The following is a 17,241-nucleotide window of genomic DNA, read 5'->3' as shown; positions in this document are numbered from 1 at the left end:
AAAAAATGTGCTCTGCCAAAAATAAATTCCCAAACAGTGAAAAACTAGTATACGAATAAATAAAAAATAAATTATATAAAAAACTTTAAAAGTTCTTAAAAAATTTAGAAATTTTTAATAAATAAAAAAAATTATAAAAAAATCTCTGGGCGCAAAAATCATGTTTCTGTTATGCATTTAGCAACAAAAATACCTCTAAAATTGTTAATTAACATTTTAATTGCATAAAGCGCTTAACAAACGATAGATGTCGTAAAACACAAATAAATGTTATAATTGTTAAGACAAACAAACATACAAACCAACAAACATATGTTTTCATACACCTTTATTTCTTTAGAATGTCGAATCAGTGATCAATTGAAAAATTATTATGAAAAAGTTTGCTCAATTAATCTGCCACACACGCTTTGTACCAACAAACACTACAGTGGCTTATGGCTATATATGATTAATCTTTGAAAACACTACGCGGTACATAACGGGTGATTTTTTTGAGGTTAGGATTTTCATGCATTAGTATTTGACAGATCACGTGGGATTTCAGACATGGTGTCAAAGAGAAAGATGCTCAGTATGCTTTGACATTTCATCATGAATAGACTTACTAACGAGCAACGCTTGCAAATCATTGAATTTTATTACCAAAATCAGTGTTCGGTTCGAAATGTGTTTCGCGCTTTACGTCCGATTTATGGTCTACATAATCGACCAAGTGAGCAAACAATTAATGCGATTGTGACCAAGTTTCGCACTCAGTTTACTTTATTGGACATTAAACCAACCACACGAATGCGTACAGTGCGTACAGAAGAGAATATTGCGTCTGTTTCTGAGAGTGTGGCTGAAGACCGTGAAATGTCGATTCGTCGCCGTTCGCAGCAATTGGGTTTGTGTTATTCGACCACATGGAAGATTTTACGCAAAGATCTTGGTGTAAAACCGTATAAAATACAGCTCGTGCAAGAACTGAAGCCGAACGATCTGCCACAACGTCGAATTTTCAGTGAATGGGCCCTAGAAAAGTTGGCAGAAAATCCGCTTTTTTATCGACAAATTTTGTTCAGCGATGAGGCTCATTTCTGGTTGAATGGCTACGTAAATAAGCAAAATTGCCGCATTTGGGGTGAAGAGCAACCAGAAGCCGTTCAAGAACTGCCCATGCATCCCGAAAAATGCACTGTTTGGTGTGGTTTGTACGCTGGTGGAATCATTGGACCGTATTTTTTCAAAGATGCTGTTGGACGCAACGTTACGGTGAATGGCGATCGCTATCGTTCGATGCTAACAAACTTTTTGTTGCCAAAAATGGAAGAACTGAACTTGGTTGACATGTGGTTTCAACAAGATGGCGCTACATGCCACACAGCTCGCGATTCTATGGCCATTTTGAGGGAAAACTTCGGAGAACAATTCATCTCAAGAAATGGACCCGTAAGTTGGCCACCAAGATCATGCGATTTAACGCCTTTAGACTATTTTTTGTGGGGCTACGTCAAGTCTAAAGTCTACAGAAATAAGCCAGCAACTATTCCAGCTTTGGAAGACAACATTTCCGAAGAAATTCGGGCTATTCCGGCCGAAATGCTCGAAAAAGTTGCCCAAAATTGGACTTTCCGAATGGACCACCTAAGACGCAGCCGCGGTCAACATTTAAATGAAATTATCTTCAAAAAGTAAATGTCATGAACCAATCTAACGTTTCAAATAAAGAACCGATGAGATTTTGCAAATTTTGCAAAATTTGCGTTTTTTTTTTTAAAAAAGTTATCAAGCTCTTAAAAAATCACCCTTTACATACATACATACAATACAAATGGTTGAGCATTCAAATGAATTACGTTTAAATGTATTCAACAGCACATTCTGGTTGATTTAATAATGATAAAAATAACATGGCAGATATTGCTTGCACAAATTGATATTTTATATTCTCTTTTATAAGCTATTTGTTTTTGATTTTATTTTTCAAATGATCGATATCATGCAGTTGTATGACGCATTTGTGATTTTGAAGCATTTAATGAAAGTCGGTTTACTGCAGTTAATAGCGTCAGTCAGTAGTAATTGCTTTAAAGTTTTTTTATAAAATTACGAAATTAAATATTTATTTTCAAAACATTGAGACCTACTAATATTGAAAGTATTTCCAATTTTTGATCAATACTACATGTTTGTAGCTAAAAATCAGCGTTACCATATTGTTAAAAATAAATTATAAGATAATAATAAATTTCAAGATGGGTAGTGTATTTATTTTATATAAATAAATTAGAATTTTTGTCCTCTTAAACGAACTTAAACTAGTTCGAACCAAGATTTTATCTAAATTCATTAAAATACATAACTCTACATTTCGCGATATCGTACTCTTAGATATCACAGTCTCGTTCTAACTAGTCCAAGTACTCATATTAGTTCTAATAAAAATCTTAAGGGTCACATCTAGTGTAATGGCCTAAAAAAAGGTGATTTTTGGGAATTTTTATTAAAAAAACTACTTTATCAATTATTTCAAAATTTTAAGAATATATTTATACATGTTTCAAGAATATACAGTGAAATTTTTGAAAAAAAAATTAAATATTTTTTAAGTTATAGTCGATCTCCAACGGCGCGAAAAAAAAGGTCCTTCACTGCTGCAGTGATTCCGGCCTTCTCCGTGGATGAAATGTAAAAAAAAAAATCTCCTTAAACTAGATAATATTGTCTGTACAATGAAAAAAAAAAATCAAAAATTGACAATATGTCGGCTTTTAAAAAAAATAGTCGAATTTTAAGCAAAATTTTGGTTGTTTTTGGCCTGCCAAAATTCGATTTTTTTATCAGATCAAAAATCGATAGATCATTGTACGGAGAACTATATAAAGAACATGTAAAAAAAAACTCGATAGTGATCGGATCATTTGTTTTTGACTAATCACTGCAGCAAATTCGGAAAATGATGTTTCTTAAAGATAAAATGATCGTATTCACTGTTACCGAGGGGCTGCTCTTTAAATTGCTATAACTCTAAAACTATTTGAGATATCGATTTGAAATTTTAATATGTTATTTTTAAAGGTGTAATCTACCGAAATATGAACAAAAAAAAATTAATTTTTTTTGAAATTTCACACTTGGTGTGCCTCTTAAGATCAGTCGTATTGAAATTTTTGGAGACTTTCCTTCTTTTTAAACATTTTAGTCTAACAAAAAGTGTTACTAGGAACTTGAAAAACATCCGAGCAAAACCTTTGTAACTGCTTTTATTGAATCTGCCCAATATGGAACGCATTTTATAGATATATAGAATAGAAATTATCAATTCAAAACAATTCTCTGCTTAATTTGTGCTCTAATTTTGTGAAATTGTCAAAATAATTTTTCTGTGGAGCTAATATGGCTGGTACTGTTAATAAAAGGACCTTACCCTTTTTTTCTCTTACTATCTGAGAACTTTTAAAAAGGCTTTTCCATTGCAATATCTGTTATTGGAGAGACATGAGTTTGTTGTTTTGGTTGAAAACACTAATTTCTCATTTGATGTTTTGAACTTTGGGAGAGCGGACACGATTATCGTGAACGTCGCAATTTCATTGAAGAAAAAGGGGGATAACAAAACACGACGATTTTGTTAATTATTCCAGACTAAATGACGAATTATTCCTTTCATTGAAAATTCTTCATAGTTTTAAATTAAGTACTAATTAAACAATTAGTTAATTATTTCATTGTACAGTAAATTGAGAAAAATTAGAGGTTGACTCCCTTAAGTTATCAGAATAAGAAGTGTACTTGATTGATATTAATGAACACTGGACCAATTTTACTACATATTTGAGCCTTTCTTTGTGAACTTCTCGAAAATATTGAATTTCCATCAATTTGCATGACCCTTTATGGATCTAAAATTATAAAAATGTTTTGAGAAAAGCTCAAATATTACAACAAATAAAATGGAAAGCTCCTTTTCTGGAAGTGAAAACACGAAAAATTACCACCCCAACATATTAGCAATAAAGGTGTCAGCAGTCAACAAAGCGCGCTGCAGCTCACTTGAATTCTATCTTGTCACCTGCACTTCTGAAAACGATGTTGACCACCGTGCGCACACTGCGCCCTGCGTCCTACCACATTCAACGCAATGATGTTCGCGCTCGGCGCTCACGTGTGGTTTAGCGACGCGGCAGCACGCTATTTGTGGCACTTGTGGCTTGTAAATGCGCTAATTCGCAAAAAACGTCCGGCCACAAAATTGTGCAAAATTGAAGCAGCCGCTATGCGGCATGCAACAGCTAATGCGCTTTGCACTTTCTTGCGTTTTTCTTCTATTTCTATTATTTATATATGTGCCTCTAACTGTATATAGGCCGCAACTTGCAGTTCGGTGGACATTCACTCGCCGCTGCTAGTATCTGTAGCCGGCAACTGACAGTATTTGCTTGACCGCCGCGCCGGCAATAGGGCGAGCTATAGAAGGGACGCAAAATTCGCTGAATAAAAAACTCAAACTGTCGGCTGATCGCTCATTAAATTCTCTGTGTCTGAGTGCGTGTGTGAAATAAACTGCAATAAACAGTAAATTGTGTTCGTGCACAACAACAGCAATTGCTAGGTACATGCGCAAAAAATATGCTAATTATTAAAAAAATATTTACAATGTGCAATTTAATTGCAAAAAAAAAAATAATAAAAAACAGCATAGAAACACACACCCATACACACGCGAATATACACAAGTTGCTGACGAAACTCGCTTATATTTGTTAATTATTGAATGAGCGCATTCACAAGCGCTACACACACACACACACACTCAGAAGTACTTGTGCCTGCATTAGCTTTATTGTGTGCCAACTTGTTTATCGCGACAGCGATCGTCAGCGTTGCCGCCGCTAGCTATTACCGGCTACACACAGGTGACATCATCATCGCCAATAGTAAACACACAGAGTCCACCAAAAACAAGAGCAGCCAACAAAAAGCCACACGAAACGCAAATCACAATAAACAAAGCGGTCACATTCAGTGAACTGACGACGCGTTGACCGACCGCGCAACCGACTATAGAAACCAACAAACTAAGTTTTAGCGAAAGGAAATACGCGCGCAACAACAGCAACAACACACATGCAATGCACGCAACGCGGCGCGGCAAGTGAGTTGGGGGTGTGAGATCGCGCGCTTAGACAAAAGCCAGCGCGCTCGCCTGCAATTGTGCGTGTGTGTGCGTGCGCGCGCGGTGAATGGTTCAAATGAAAAACTAATTATTTTCAGCGCATTCTCATTAATTAGCGTTGCAAAAGTAGAGCAAAGGCCGAAGCTGCGCTCAGATTGATGATAATTGAAAAAATGCGAAATTAAAAAGCGCAAAAAAATGCAGAAATTGAAGTGGAAAAAACAAGAAATAGCTATAACTGTAGAGTGTAGCTAAGGTTTCGCGTAGTTTCACAGCAATCAATTTTAAAAGTAATCTCCATACCCAAGTGTCATGCAAACGAAATAGCAAAGCAAATAGACAATAATAATGGCAACCGCTTAGAGCGTACACTTCATGAAGTGTGTTAGCAAAAAGCTTAAGAGCAGCAGTGACTAATCAGCCGGTTTTTAGAATGTTTATTTACTTAAGCTTAAATTTAGTTAATTATTTAAAGTGTCTGTTGCTTGTGTTGTACATATGTATATGTTGATACAACAAACCTTTGCATACGTAATAGAACAATTTGATTTCAGTTGTCAGTTAACTAAAAATACAACAAAGTGTTTAGATAATGCCTGCGACGTAAGCAAATAAGCGAGAAACACTAACACTGCTTTAGTGGCCATTATGAGTTTTTAGTTGAGAATTTTTTTTAGAAAAATTAATAAAAAATAATAATTTACTTTCGCAAAAAATTACAAACAGCACTGTCATAAGTGATTTTAAAAGATATTTAATTAAAATAAAGATTTTTGAAACAAGTGGCAACCCTATCTCATAGATATTTTCGACTAGAAGTTTAGTTAAAATCTTAATTTCATTACCCATATTTCAGTATTTTTTTAAGAAATATTTTCTGATTAAAAGAATTCAAACAGGTGGCAACCTTCCTAGATTTTTGTTTAAAAAAATTTAATATTACAGAAAACGGTTTAAAAAATTACAGAAATTGGTTTAACAATCATTCTGGTGGCGTTTAGTATGTATGAGAGCGTGACGAAATTTCGTTGCGTAACACATTTTCGTTGCAGTTGACGTTTTTTTTTTCAAGTTTATGTTCATGTTTCTTTTCGGGTTTAAGGTTAAGTGTTTATAAAACAAAAACTTTATGTTGACGCGAAAAATCTCTGTGTTAACATTTTTGGTATTGAGAAATTATCGGATTTATTTTCGAAATTTTCTACAATGATACCAAATTTTGCATCAAAACAGAATTATAACTATTTAAACATCAACAAAACAAAAAAAGCGATGTTGAATGTAATTCGAAAGAAAACTGTTGTAGTCGTTTAAGAATAAATACCAAAATAGCACTTAAACTTGAGTTCTCTATTAAACCAAAAAAACTTTCGAACATTGTATCTCGTAGCCAACAACATACAAGTAGTGTTTAGTAATTATTAAACACTAAAATGTTCAAAAAAATATCGTACTCCAAGAGTAAGATCAAATCTCGTTGCAAAAGATGTATTTGAGACAATTCAAAAGAAAAGTTTTTAATATATCTAAAAACAAACACGAAATCTTCACATAAACTCGTATTTTTCAACAGTGAGAATCAAATACAATTTGGTTGTATCGCTATAGACCTAGTTGAAATTTGTATTATAAGGAGCTGATTTATAAACCTCACATTTCTAAATGTAATATGAAAGAAACTCGAGTTTTGAAAGCAATAAACTCCAAATCTCTTGAAAAAAGTGCAGACAAGCCGGTTTCTGTTACTCCCAAAAACAGTCACTTCATTACAAAATCAAGTGAAATGTTTAAATCATTACAAAATATGAAAATTCCCAGGCTTGGCCAAACACGCTTAAGTCAACAACACTTTCCCTTCATTGCTTATACTCCATTAGTCACCCTGTATGCGTTATTGCCAAACCGAAAATGCCTGTTTAGAATATTTTTATAGAAATGTACTTGCACACAAACACACACAATCAACGAAACACACCGAAACTAGAACCATTAATTTTGCCATACAGTTTTGTACCACACCCGCAGCCCCCTCAACCGACTACAATTGTATATGTATGTATGTGTGTGTGTACGCGCGCGCTCAAAAAACCATTCAAATTTCACTCGCACTTCTATTTCCGTGGCGCGTTGTGAGCGCGCTGCCGCTGCGATGTGCTTCCACTTCGAACTTTTGCTGCTTTCCGCTCATTTTAGCACACCGCTAAAGCAACCAAATAGCCAACAACCATACCAAAATGTATAACATTTAGCTACAAACAAAAGGCAACAAAGAATGTTTAAAAGCACCAGAAAAACAACACAAAAAAAAAAGCAATAAATATTATTAATGTTGAGAGCGGCGAGTAGTCCGAAGCGGTGCGCGCACATATATAGCATTCAGTTTGACACAACGACTCTCCGTGACGTGCGAGCGTGCACGGGTGAGCTAACGAACGCGCGCGCTGCTGTTGGCGCACAAGAGCAAACGAAGCGCGAAAAGTTTTCAAAAATTCTATTTTTTCGGTACTTCGCCTACTCGGTGGTTTTCGAAAACAAATCGAGTGAAAAATTTTGTGATTTCTTACTCAGGCGCGTTATGTGAATTTGTACTGTACACAGCAGCGACGCGTTGTTGCGCGAGCACTGTTATGAAATCGGCTGCGTGCTATATACATATGTATGATTTGTGTGTGTGTGCCAAATACCAAAAACAATTGGAAAAAGTGCTTCTAACGCATATCCAAAATTTCGTTTTTTCGAAACCTAAAAAGCGCAGTGCGCCAACATTAGCAACGCTGCGTTGTGACATTTAGGGAAACAGTGCGCGTGACCAATATCTCAGGGGCCGTCGTCCACGACATAGTGAATATCCGTTGACGCCGTGCTCAGCCGCGCGCCGGTCGGTGCTACTTTGTTGAACATTCACTGGGGATCACTCAGTATTTTCATAGACCTACAGTCGAACAGAATGAGTCGACAGAATCTCGACCACCGAAACGAATAACAAGCACAAGCACATATAGCAACAGCTAACAACAGCAACAATAAGAAATAACAAACGAATTAGCGGAAATTTTGAAATACGCAATACGAATTTCAATTGATTGAGCAAACTTTTTCATACGCAACGAACTTTCATTTAAATTGAACCGATATACATAATCGTATATAGATATATAAAGATATTTTTGTTTTTGTTTTTCCTGCGTACGCGACCTTAGTCACCACAAAAACCACTGAAAATCACCGCAAAGTAAAATCTAAAAACCAAAAAAAAAAAGAAAAGAGAACGTGCGCGGTTAACCTAATTATCATAGTAGTGGTAGAGTACTGAGACATTTGTAAGCACAAGGCAGACACTTGAACACGGGCCGCCCAGAACTAAGTAGTCAATCAATAGTGATCGATGCGCGATCGTGTTGAGTAAGGGACAACAAGTGCAATAGCAAAACTAACGAAGTGAATTGGAAATAACATGCCAAATTATCGTCAGAAGAACAAGAGGAACAAGAATAAGAATCGACAGAAGAATCAACAACAACAACAACAACAAAATAAGAACCAAAACCAGCAACAACCAGAAATACAACAAACCCATCAAAACCGGCAGCCGAACGACAATAAAGACAATCAAAGTCAGGGTCACAGCAGACGTGAGCAATCTAATCAGCAGCAGCAACGGCAACAACACCCAAAAACACCACCGAAATCACCAAAATCCCCCACACCAACTGCCACCCAACACACACCGCCGGCAGACGAGCCGCGCACAGCTACTTCACCACAGCAGCAGCAGCCGGCGAGCTCAGAAGATGCGCGAGAAGTGGACTCTAACGTCCCTGCTGCTGCGCTCAATCAGTGTCATAATTTAAATTCGAACGAACCCACAACCAGAGACAGTCACCAAACGTTCACAACTGCAGTTGAACGCGAAGAGTGCAATCGTGTGGAAGATGCAGACGCACAACTTTCGAAATTAGACAATACGGAAGCGGCGACACACAGTGACACAGCATACCTAAACTCGGCGACAGTGGTGGGTGTAGAGCGCGACGCGGTGTACAGGTCCACGATGGGCAATAAAGATTCGAAAACATACATCACAAGCAGCAATGACGTAGCAACGACAGCGCGCACCGAAACGGTGACAACTTCGACTGATTTGTGCGGCATTAGTAGACCAGATCGCACCATAGCCGGTGCCAGAGAGTTGGACGAGCTGCATACGGTAATGCCGAAAACGCAAATGGCAAAGGTGATTGTGCACAGAATAGTGCGTGAGACGTCAACGGAGGGGGGAGACAATGAGCAGCGTCGCAATGGAGACATTGACAAGGTCGAACAAGTGGTGAATGTTGGTGCGAGCATGACAAGTGGGACGACGGGTGAGTCTAAAGTGGAAGTGATGAATGAACCAAAAATACAAGCGACGTCGAGTGATGGGCAAATTGAAGAGTCCGAGCTGCATGAGCAGTTACAAAGTACTGTGAAGGAGGGGAATGAAGTGGGTTCTAAAGTGATTGTGCACAAGATCGAGCAGGAGCCGGGAGAAGAGCCAAAAGCAGAGCTCACAAAAGTGGAGCCGAAAGTTATCGTCCATGAAATTAAACAAGTGGAAGATGATTTAACAGTTAGTCAGGAATCAGAAGCTTTAACCGCACAAACAACTGACCAGACATCGCAAATAAATGCAAATGTGATCGTGCATAAGATCGCACAGTCAACGGACGGTAATGCAGTTGCTAGCAGAATACAAGACAATGGAGCCGAGAAGCCGACAGTGTCACCACCAACAAATGCGGCTTGCGTTAGCCCCACAGGTATGCCAGAGCAAAATGATGATGCTAAAGTCATAATACATCACATACAACTTGAATCTACATCACCTATTAACTATCGCGTCGATTCGCCGGATACTGACAGTCCTACAACGCAGTTGTGTCGAAGCAAACGACAACAATTGCTCAATAAAAGTATCGTACAAATACAGGAGCTCAGCGATGAAAGCTCCAGCGAGTACAATGACAATCCGCCTGTGATAAGCGAAGCCGAGTCGGAGACCGAGTCCATGGCTGGCGCTTGCGCTTTAGACTATGCACAAGCTGTGCGCACACTCTCGCCGGATAGCGATGACAACTTCGAGATTCTCCGCAAACCACCAACCATTCCAAGTCAGGAGCAGCAAGATCTGAAACAGCGACGAGCACAAAAACGCGTCGCACTCGAGACACATTTCCTGCCACAACTGCTGAGTCCACGTTACCTGGACAGCATCATCGAGGAGAATAGCGACATGAGCGATGCGCGCAGCGATTGTTCCGAGAACCCACTAATGACAACACAATCCGGCGACGATCTGCACGATGCATCCGCTTCGAAAGTGCGTAAGGCCAATGAAGTATTCCCGCGCAGCAATTTGGATTTTACGCGACGACATGCGAAAAAACCGCTTGGCGCTTTGCCAAAAAAACCATTACCCATACGCGAAGAGCCTGTTGCCATGGTAGTGGCGGCCAAATTGATCGATAACGCACTAACGCCCGCACAGGAATGTTGTACGCGTTTGTCCAGCGAGCACACGCCCGAATCGGAAGCAGCTGAAGTGATCTATTTGAGTAGTTCGGCATCGAGTAGCCTGTCCGATTTGATGGAGCTCGATACGGAGGGTGACGGCGATGACGAGTGCGGCAACAGCAGTCGCTCAACGATCGATTTGGACACGGACGCCAGGGAAATCATCACAAGACCGGACAGCGAAGAGTGTGCGACGACGGCAAGTGATAGTCGCGAGAGTACACCTGTTAATCAGGCATCAACAAGCCTGTCAGAAAATAATGAAACGCAAAAATTTCATGCAAATAACAATAACAATGAGAGTGGTAGTGTAGAACAAATAACGGCAACAGCAGCAGCAGCCGCTGTTAATGGCACAAATATTGACACAGCCAAGATCACTAATCCCATTGAGCAAAGAATATTTGAGAATTTAAAAAGTTTGCAATTGCTGGCGGAGCCGAGTGGTGAGCGCACACTCTCCAACGGCAGTGGCGAAATAAAAACAAGCACAACAACAAGAGTAAGTAAGCGCACAACAACAACGATCAGCGAGACGGAGAGGAGTTCAGAGACAACAACGGAGAGGTGTGAATATTTGCGCAGCTCGAACAGCAGCGCCAACGGCAGCGGCAGCAGCAGTCTCACTAGCAGCACTGATGCTAAGTATCCGCCAGCCATAATTGCGACTAGTGATAGTTTAAACGTTGACCCAGCAGTGCTGCTTGAAAATATTGAATTAGAAATGAATAGCGTGCGCGATATATTAAACTCGCATACAATCGAGACAACGGAGACAACGGCGACAACGTGCGGGAATCAGCATGTCTCCGATACGCGTACTACGTGTGAATTGAAAAATATTGATAATTTTAATAGTGCTAAGAATAGTTCGCTCTCTCCACCACCAATACCACCACCACCCACCAGTGCTAGTGCTAGTGATTTTCATAGTGATTTTACAGGTTTTCAAACACAGCCCATACAACCACCGCCCGTACCCGCGCGCGCCACACAGGACACAGGCACACTCAATTCCGCCTCGACACTTACAACAACAACAGAACAAAAGTGCGCACAATCAGAAACAACAAATACACTCTCCCCCAACACCCATAACGCTTTGACCTCACTATCCTTGTTGGCGCGTCAAGAGTCCGCCGAGTCCCATTGCTCCGACAGCACCCAACACAGTCAATGCACAGCCATCAATGTTGGCTCGCGCCCCTCTACCGATCATGAATTGACGCCACCACTGACAGCAACCTCACCCATTTCAGATGCGTCGCAGCAACAGCAACAACGTCAGCACACTACCGAATGGAAATATGGCGAAACTAGTGAAAGCGACGCCAACTCATGCGATTTAGAATTGCCGAACGCACAACAAAAGGATGCCTCAATTAAAAAGTTACGTCTCTTATGCACCGAAACATTGGCCTCCATGCCGTATGGCGAGCAGGTGCTGGTAGAGCTGGCCACAGTAGCACAGAATATAGGTGAATTGCAAGCGAAGCCGCCAACACAGGTACAACCGGAGAAGATTTCACCGTTGTCACAAGGAAAGACAGGCGAACCGAACATGCCATACCCGTTACCCCAATTACCGCACATAAGCGAATTGCAATTGTCGATCGCTGACGAACGCAGTGCGCCCACCACACACAGTGAACCGAAGCGCGGCGCACAGGTGTCACATACGCCTACAACCCACATTGTGCCGATCACGCAACTCGGCGATCCAGTAGGCGCACCGCGTGATCTCACTGCCGCCTCTGCGAAATTATTGCACTCGCCGCCACCACCACCAGTTCCCGCGCCACCCGCACGCTACAGCGATGCGCCTTGGTTGGGCTTGCCAACCGCCGCCGATCCCAATGTGCTGGTATGTTTATCGCCCGCGCAACAGCAGCAATTGACAGGCAACAACACGCAATCCGCGTCTCAGACTGGTGGCGCCCAACAAACTACGCCACAGCCCGATCAGCTTTTGGATGCACATCAAAAATTTCTGGAGCGACGTGGCTATCACGAATACACCGACGAACAGGTGAAATCACTCAATGCCGAAATGCAGCAGGAGGAGCAACAGATATTGAAGACGGCGGCGTATATGAAGAAATTACGTAAAAGCCTCACACCTCCACCGCCGCCCGTGCCGCCACCACCAGTGCCAGCGAAGAATGCCGAAACGGCGGCGAAGGCACAAAATCAAGCAAGAACAGCCGCCGCCGCGTCCACTTCGTATGTGAGCAGCGGTCACAGCCAACGCGTTTATGACGTAATACAAGATAGAAATGCTAATGAGCAAATCGCAGGCACTTTTGCGAATGGAGAACAACAACAGCAGCAGCATCAAGCGAACCAGTCCGAACAAAAGCGCTTGCTAACGCTAATACAGCAGCACGCTGACGCGCCAGCTGATGCTTTTGCTGTTTCGGTAGATGGCTCATCATCAGCAACATCTTCGGCACACCAACAGACATCATCACTTGAAAATAACTCAAGGCAAACGAGTGCCGCCGCCGTCGCTGCTGCTACAGCTGCTGCACAGGGTGGCGCGCCGACATTCGCAGGAAAACAGACAACCGATACACGCCAGTATTCAAACGCAAACGCGTCCGAATCAACCAGCATTAGTAGAGTGTCCGACTTGTACGCCGCTAATAATTACACAAAGAATAGTTTCCCAACAACAACAACAGCGTCAACGTCCTCAGTCAATATGCAGGGTGTCGAAAGTGAATTGGCCAAAATGTTTCCATCGATGGGTTCCAGCGATATATTCGACAGCAATCGTAAACGCTTCTCGAACATAGAATCCTCCACGACAGCGAAGGATGGCACCTATTGCGCACAGCTGCAGAGTACACTGCCCAAGCGATACTCCAATATCGAGACGCACTCGTATGAGGCGAAGAAACGCATGGAGAATGGACAAGTCATCTACGACTATAGCAATTCACGCCATGAGCGTCAATCGGACGGTGACAAATCCTTGGAGAATGCATCGACGCCTTCACTGCTGCACTTCCCCGTACGAGAGCCGTCCAAAGAGTCACTGCAGTACCCCGTGGCTGGTGATGGCGTGTCAAATAGAAGCGGAAATAGTGAAATTATGTCAGCAATAAAATTAAACACAACAGAAAATGCAAAAACAACCACGCAAGAAACTAAGCTAGAAACAAAAGAACAAAGCAACGGCATAAACATGACAAATTTCGCGCACCCTGGCGCCACCTCAACCGCCACCGCCACTTCTACCACAGCTACGCCACAGCACAATCCCACCGATCGTACGTTTGGCACAGCGGCAACAACAGCAACAACGGAGACCACAATAAAAGAAGAACACATTAAAAATAGCCAAGAGTTTGGTAGTGGCACGGCACAGCCGCAAGCCTCAAGTGGTGGTGGCGTTAGCGGCAGTGCTTATGAAGAATTTAGGCAACGTGCCAAGGCAGCAGCATTCGGTGGCGAGACGCCAGCCACCGCACCACCGCTCGGCGAAAGCAATAGTAAGCATTCCGCTTTCAATTTCCAACATGACAAACTGTTCAAGGACTTTGATGCGCTGTCGCAACAATTACACATGGAACTCGAGGAGGGTAAGGCGCAACGGCAGCAACGCGAGAAGTCCGCATCACTGTTCGATCTCAATCGTACGCAGTGGAATTTCAAGGACCATTTCGATGAGTTGAAGCAACAACGGCATGAGCATATGCAAGAGTTGGAGCGTGAAATTGAGCGTTCGATGCGTTCGCGTCAATTGAAGGGGTGGGCTAATGGTGGTGCGCCGAACACAGCGAATGCAACGCCTGCTGGACGTACCTATGAAATACCAATACAAATTGAGCAAAATAACGGTAATTACAGCAATGGTTATGCGCGCAAAGCGGATAGGAGCTCAGCGCCCCGAGAGCTGACACAGCCGCGGTCCTACAATATACCGATTGTGTTGGAAAATGGCGATGCGCCAGCAGTGCCACCACCACCAACTGCAGATTATGACACAGTGGACGATGCATCACGTTTCAGACGCGCTGAGTCGATGTTTAATCTTTCCAACGACACGCGACGCACGCAAACACAATCACAGCAAACATATGCCACTTATGAACGTCCAAAGTCAGCCGCTGCAGATGATTGGGCACGTTATGCAAGCGATTTTGGCTCCTCCGAAAATATTACACGTCCTTTCGCACGTGAAGTGGAGATTTGCTATCAGCGTCAGCGACCACGCACCATACGCGCGCCACGTCTTTCCGCCTCCACCAACGATCTCTCGTCGTACACGCATAGTTATGATAATTATAACGCTTACAATGCGCGTCGCACGCAAGCTCCCATGTTACAACCTGTGTCACAACAGCAGCGACCACATCACGGCAGTTGCTACTCAGTGCTTGAGCGTAACCCTAACCCCACTTATATTAGCACAACAACGCGACGCGGCGTATCGCCAGCACCAGTATCGCCTAATCCACAAGCTGCTGCTGCACAGGAGCCGCTCTACAGTCCACATGCGCCTGAGCGACAGCGCCGCGCTTCTTTACCGCGTGAAATACAGGAGCAGCAGCTCAAGTATATCAGCAGCAAGGAGGAGGAGCTGCGCATGGAATTTGAGCGTTTGCAAAATGAAAGACGTCGTCTCATGGATGAGTTAAATACGCCAACAACGCCAACACTGCAAATGCCACAGCATCCAATGCGTGACATATACCGACCAGTACCGAAGTTGCCCACACTCACCGAGGATGAGGTGTTCCGGCAGCAAATGGCCGAAGAGTGGCTGAGCAAGGTGGCGGAACGCGAAGAGCGTCGTCTTCATAAAATAATCAAAATCTCTAAGGTGAATGAGACGCAGCAAGGACAACAACCGCCTGTGCCGCCACATCCCAAAACCGACATTAGCGATGAGTTCCTCAAACGCGTGCAGGAACGACGCACCAAACTGGCTATGCCAGCCGACAGCGATTGGGAGAGTGGCGCGGAGTCACAGCCTGTGAAAGCAGGACACGCGAGCGAGAGTGATGCCGAGGTGCCGCCAGTGAAGGTGATCGAGGGCAAATCAGAGACGGATTTGAGACAGCTACCACGTCATTTGCGCGAATTCGCGCGCTTCTCAAATCATAATGAGGAGAAAATCGATGGTGGTCATCGGGTGGTGCATCAGGAGGAGGAGCGTCGCCAAGAGGCGAACGGTAATTCTATGAGTAGTGCTCTAAAGAAATCATCTGTGGTGAAAACTGTGAAGATTGCAAGACAACCGGAAATCGTAACAAACATTAGCCAACGTGTGGCGCCACCAGTCAGTGTGCAACAACAACAACAACATCAGAATACACAACAACAACAAGGGCATAGCCGTACAACAAGCGGCGGTGAAACGGGTGAGTGCATGCATAGTGTGAACGCCTTTCCTATCATACAAACTGTTCGTAAAACATTTGCTTCAGCTTCTAGTACTACTACTACCAACTCCTCCACCATAACCAAGTCCAACTCAAATTCCTCGAACGCTACCGATACAAGCGATAATACTACCACAACTACTGCTACTACTACCACTACCGCTACAAGCGACAATGTTGTTGCAACGGGTAATTCCATCGACTCAGTTGAATCCACTCCAACCTTACCCGCTATAATTGGTGCTGGTAGCTTTTTGGGTACTGCGATCGTAGTCGGCTTGTCGATTTGGAGCGCTTGGCATTAAACGAGAATTCGATCAGCAAATTAGCGAGTGTAGCGCGCGTGTTTTTTCTATTTTGTTTTTGTAGAATAGATAATATTTTCGTAGCAAAGAAATCGCAAAGAAAATGAAAGAAAAACATCAATAGCACAGTATAACGGCAAAACAGCAATGACCTTGCGAAATGTCGCCAGAGATTTGACGCGCGCCATAAATTTTTGTTATAGCTTCTTAAATTTGAAAGGGATATAATATTCAAAGAAAAACGATTTTGAATATTTTTTATCGCACTTTAGCATGATCAAAATATAATTTTAAATTTTTTTTTTAATATTTTTTCATATTTTTTTTTGAAGTACAAACATAAAAGCGAGATTTCAATAACAATTTTATCAATCATTTCTTAATGGCGTAGGCAAAGAAGAGGCTAAAGTCAACACTAGTTCATTAGAAAACCAAAAAAAATGAATTCAATATATATGTTTGTAGTCAATATAGTTTTACTTGTTCAAGCTTGTAGATAGCATTGAAAATGTTTAAATTTTGAAAACAGTTTTGAAAATATTATTTCAGAAATCTATTAGGTTTTCATCTAAATTGTGATTCGTTATTATTATTATTTCATACTAAAACGCTAAAGTATAATTCTGTGCTAAAATGAAATGAATGAAATACAAACGCCTAAAAGTATGCTTCAACTCTTTAAAAGTGTTAAAAAAAATAGTTTTTAATAAAAATTATTAAGCGTTTCAATTAAAATAATAATAAAAAAATTATATATAATTAAAAAATATAAAAAATTTCAAAAAATTAATAAAAAAATTAGAAAAATTTGTTGAAAAAATTCTAAAAA

General features: G+C 41.6%; 1 protein-coding gene across 30 annotated transcripts in view; it reads left to right on the top strand.

Moving 5' to 3' along the window:
* The window catches only part of LOC105212149 (sorbin and SH3 domain-containing protein 1), an 80,189-nt gene that overhangs the window by 12,163 nt on the left and 50,785 nt on the right, over nucleotides 1-17,241 (top strand). For 6 of the 30 annotated variants that reach the window (XM_029040135.2, XM_054234113.1, XM_054234114.1 and 3 more), the window contains exon 1: nucleotides 6,278-16,086. The exons of 3 other annotated variants lie outside the window; for them this stretch is intronic. In XM_029040135.2, coding sequence (XP_028895968.1) covers nucleotides 8,616-16,086 — 7,471 coding nt within the window. In that variant the 5' untranslated portion in view covers nucleotides 6,278-8,615. Of the gene's footprint in view, nucleotides 1-4,707; nucleotides 5,141-6,276; nucleotides 16,087-17,241 lie in introns of those variants that run through there. 21 more of the 30 variants (XM_054234111.1, XM_054234109.1, XM_054234110.1 and 18 more) reach the window with 14 other exon arrangements.

The sequence above is a fragment of the Zeugodacus cucurbitae genome, chromosome 6 (assembly GCF_028554725.1).
Source record: "Zeugodacus cucurbitae isolate PBARC_wt_2022May chromosome 6, idZeuCucr1.2, whole genome shotgun sequence".
NCBI lineage: Eukaryota > Metazoa > Arthropoda > Insecta > Diptera > Tephritidae > Zeugodacus > Zeugodacus cucurbitae.
The sequence above is the reverse complement of the archived record's forward strand: the minus strand, read 5'-3'. Positions and strand labels throughout refer to the sequence as shown.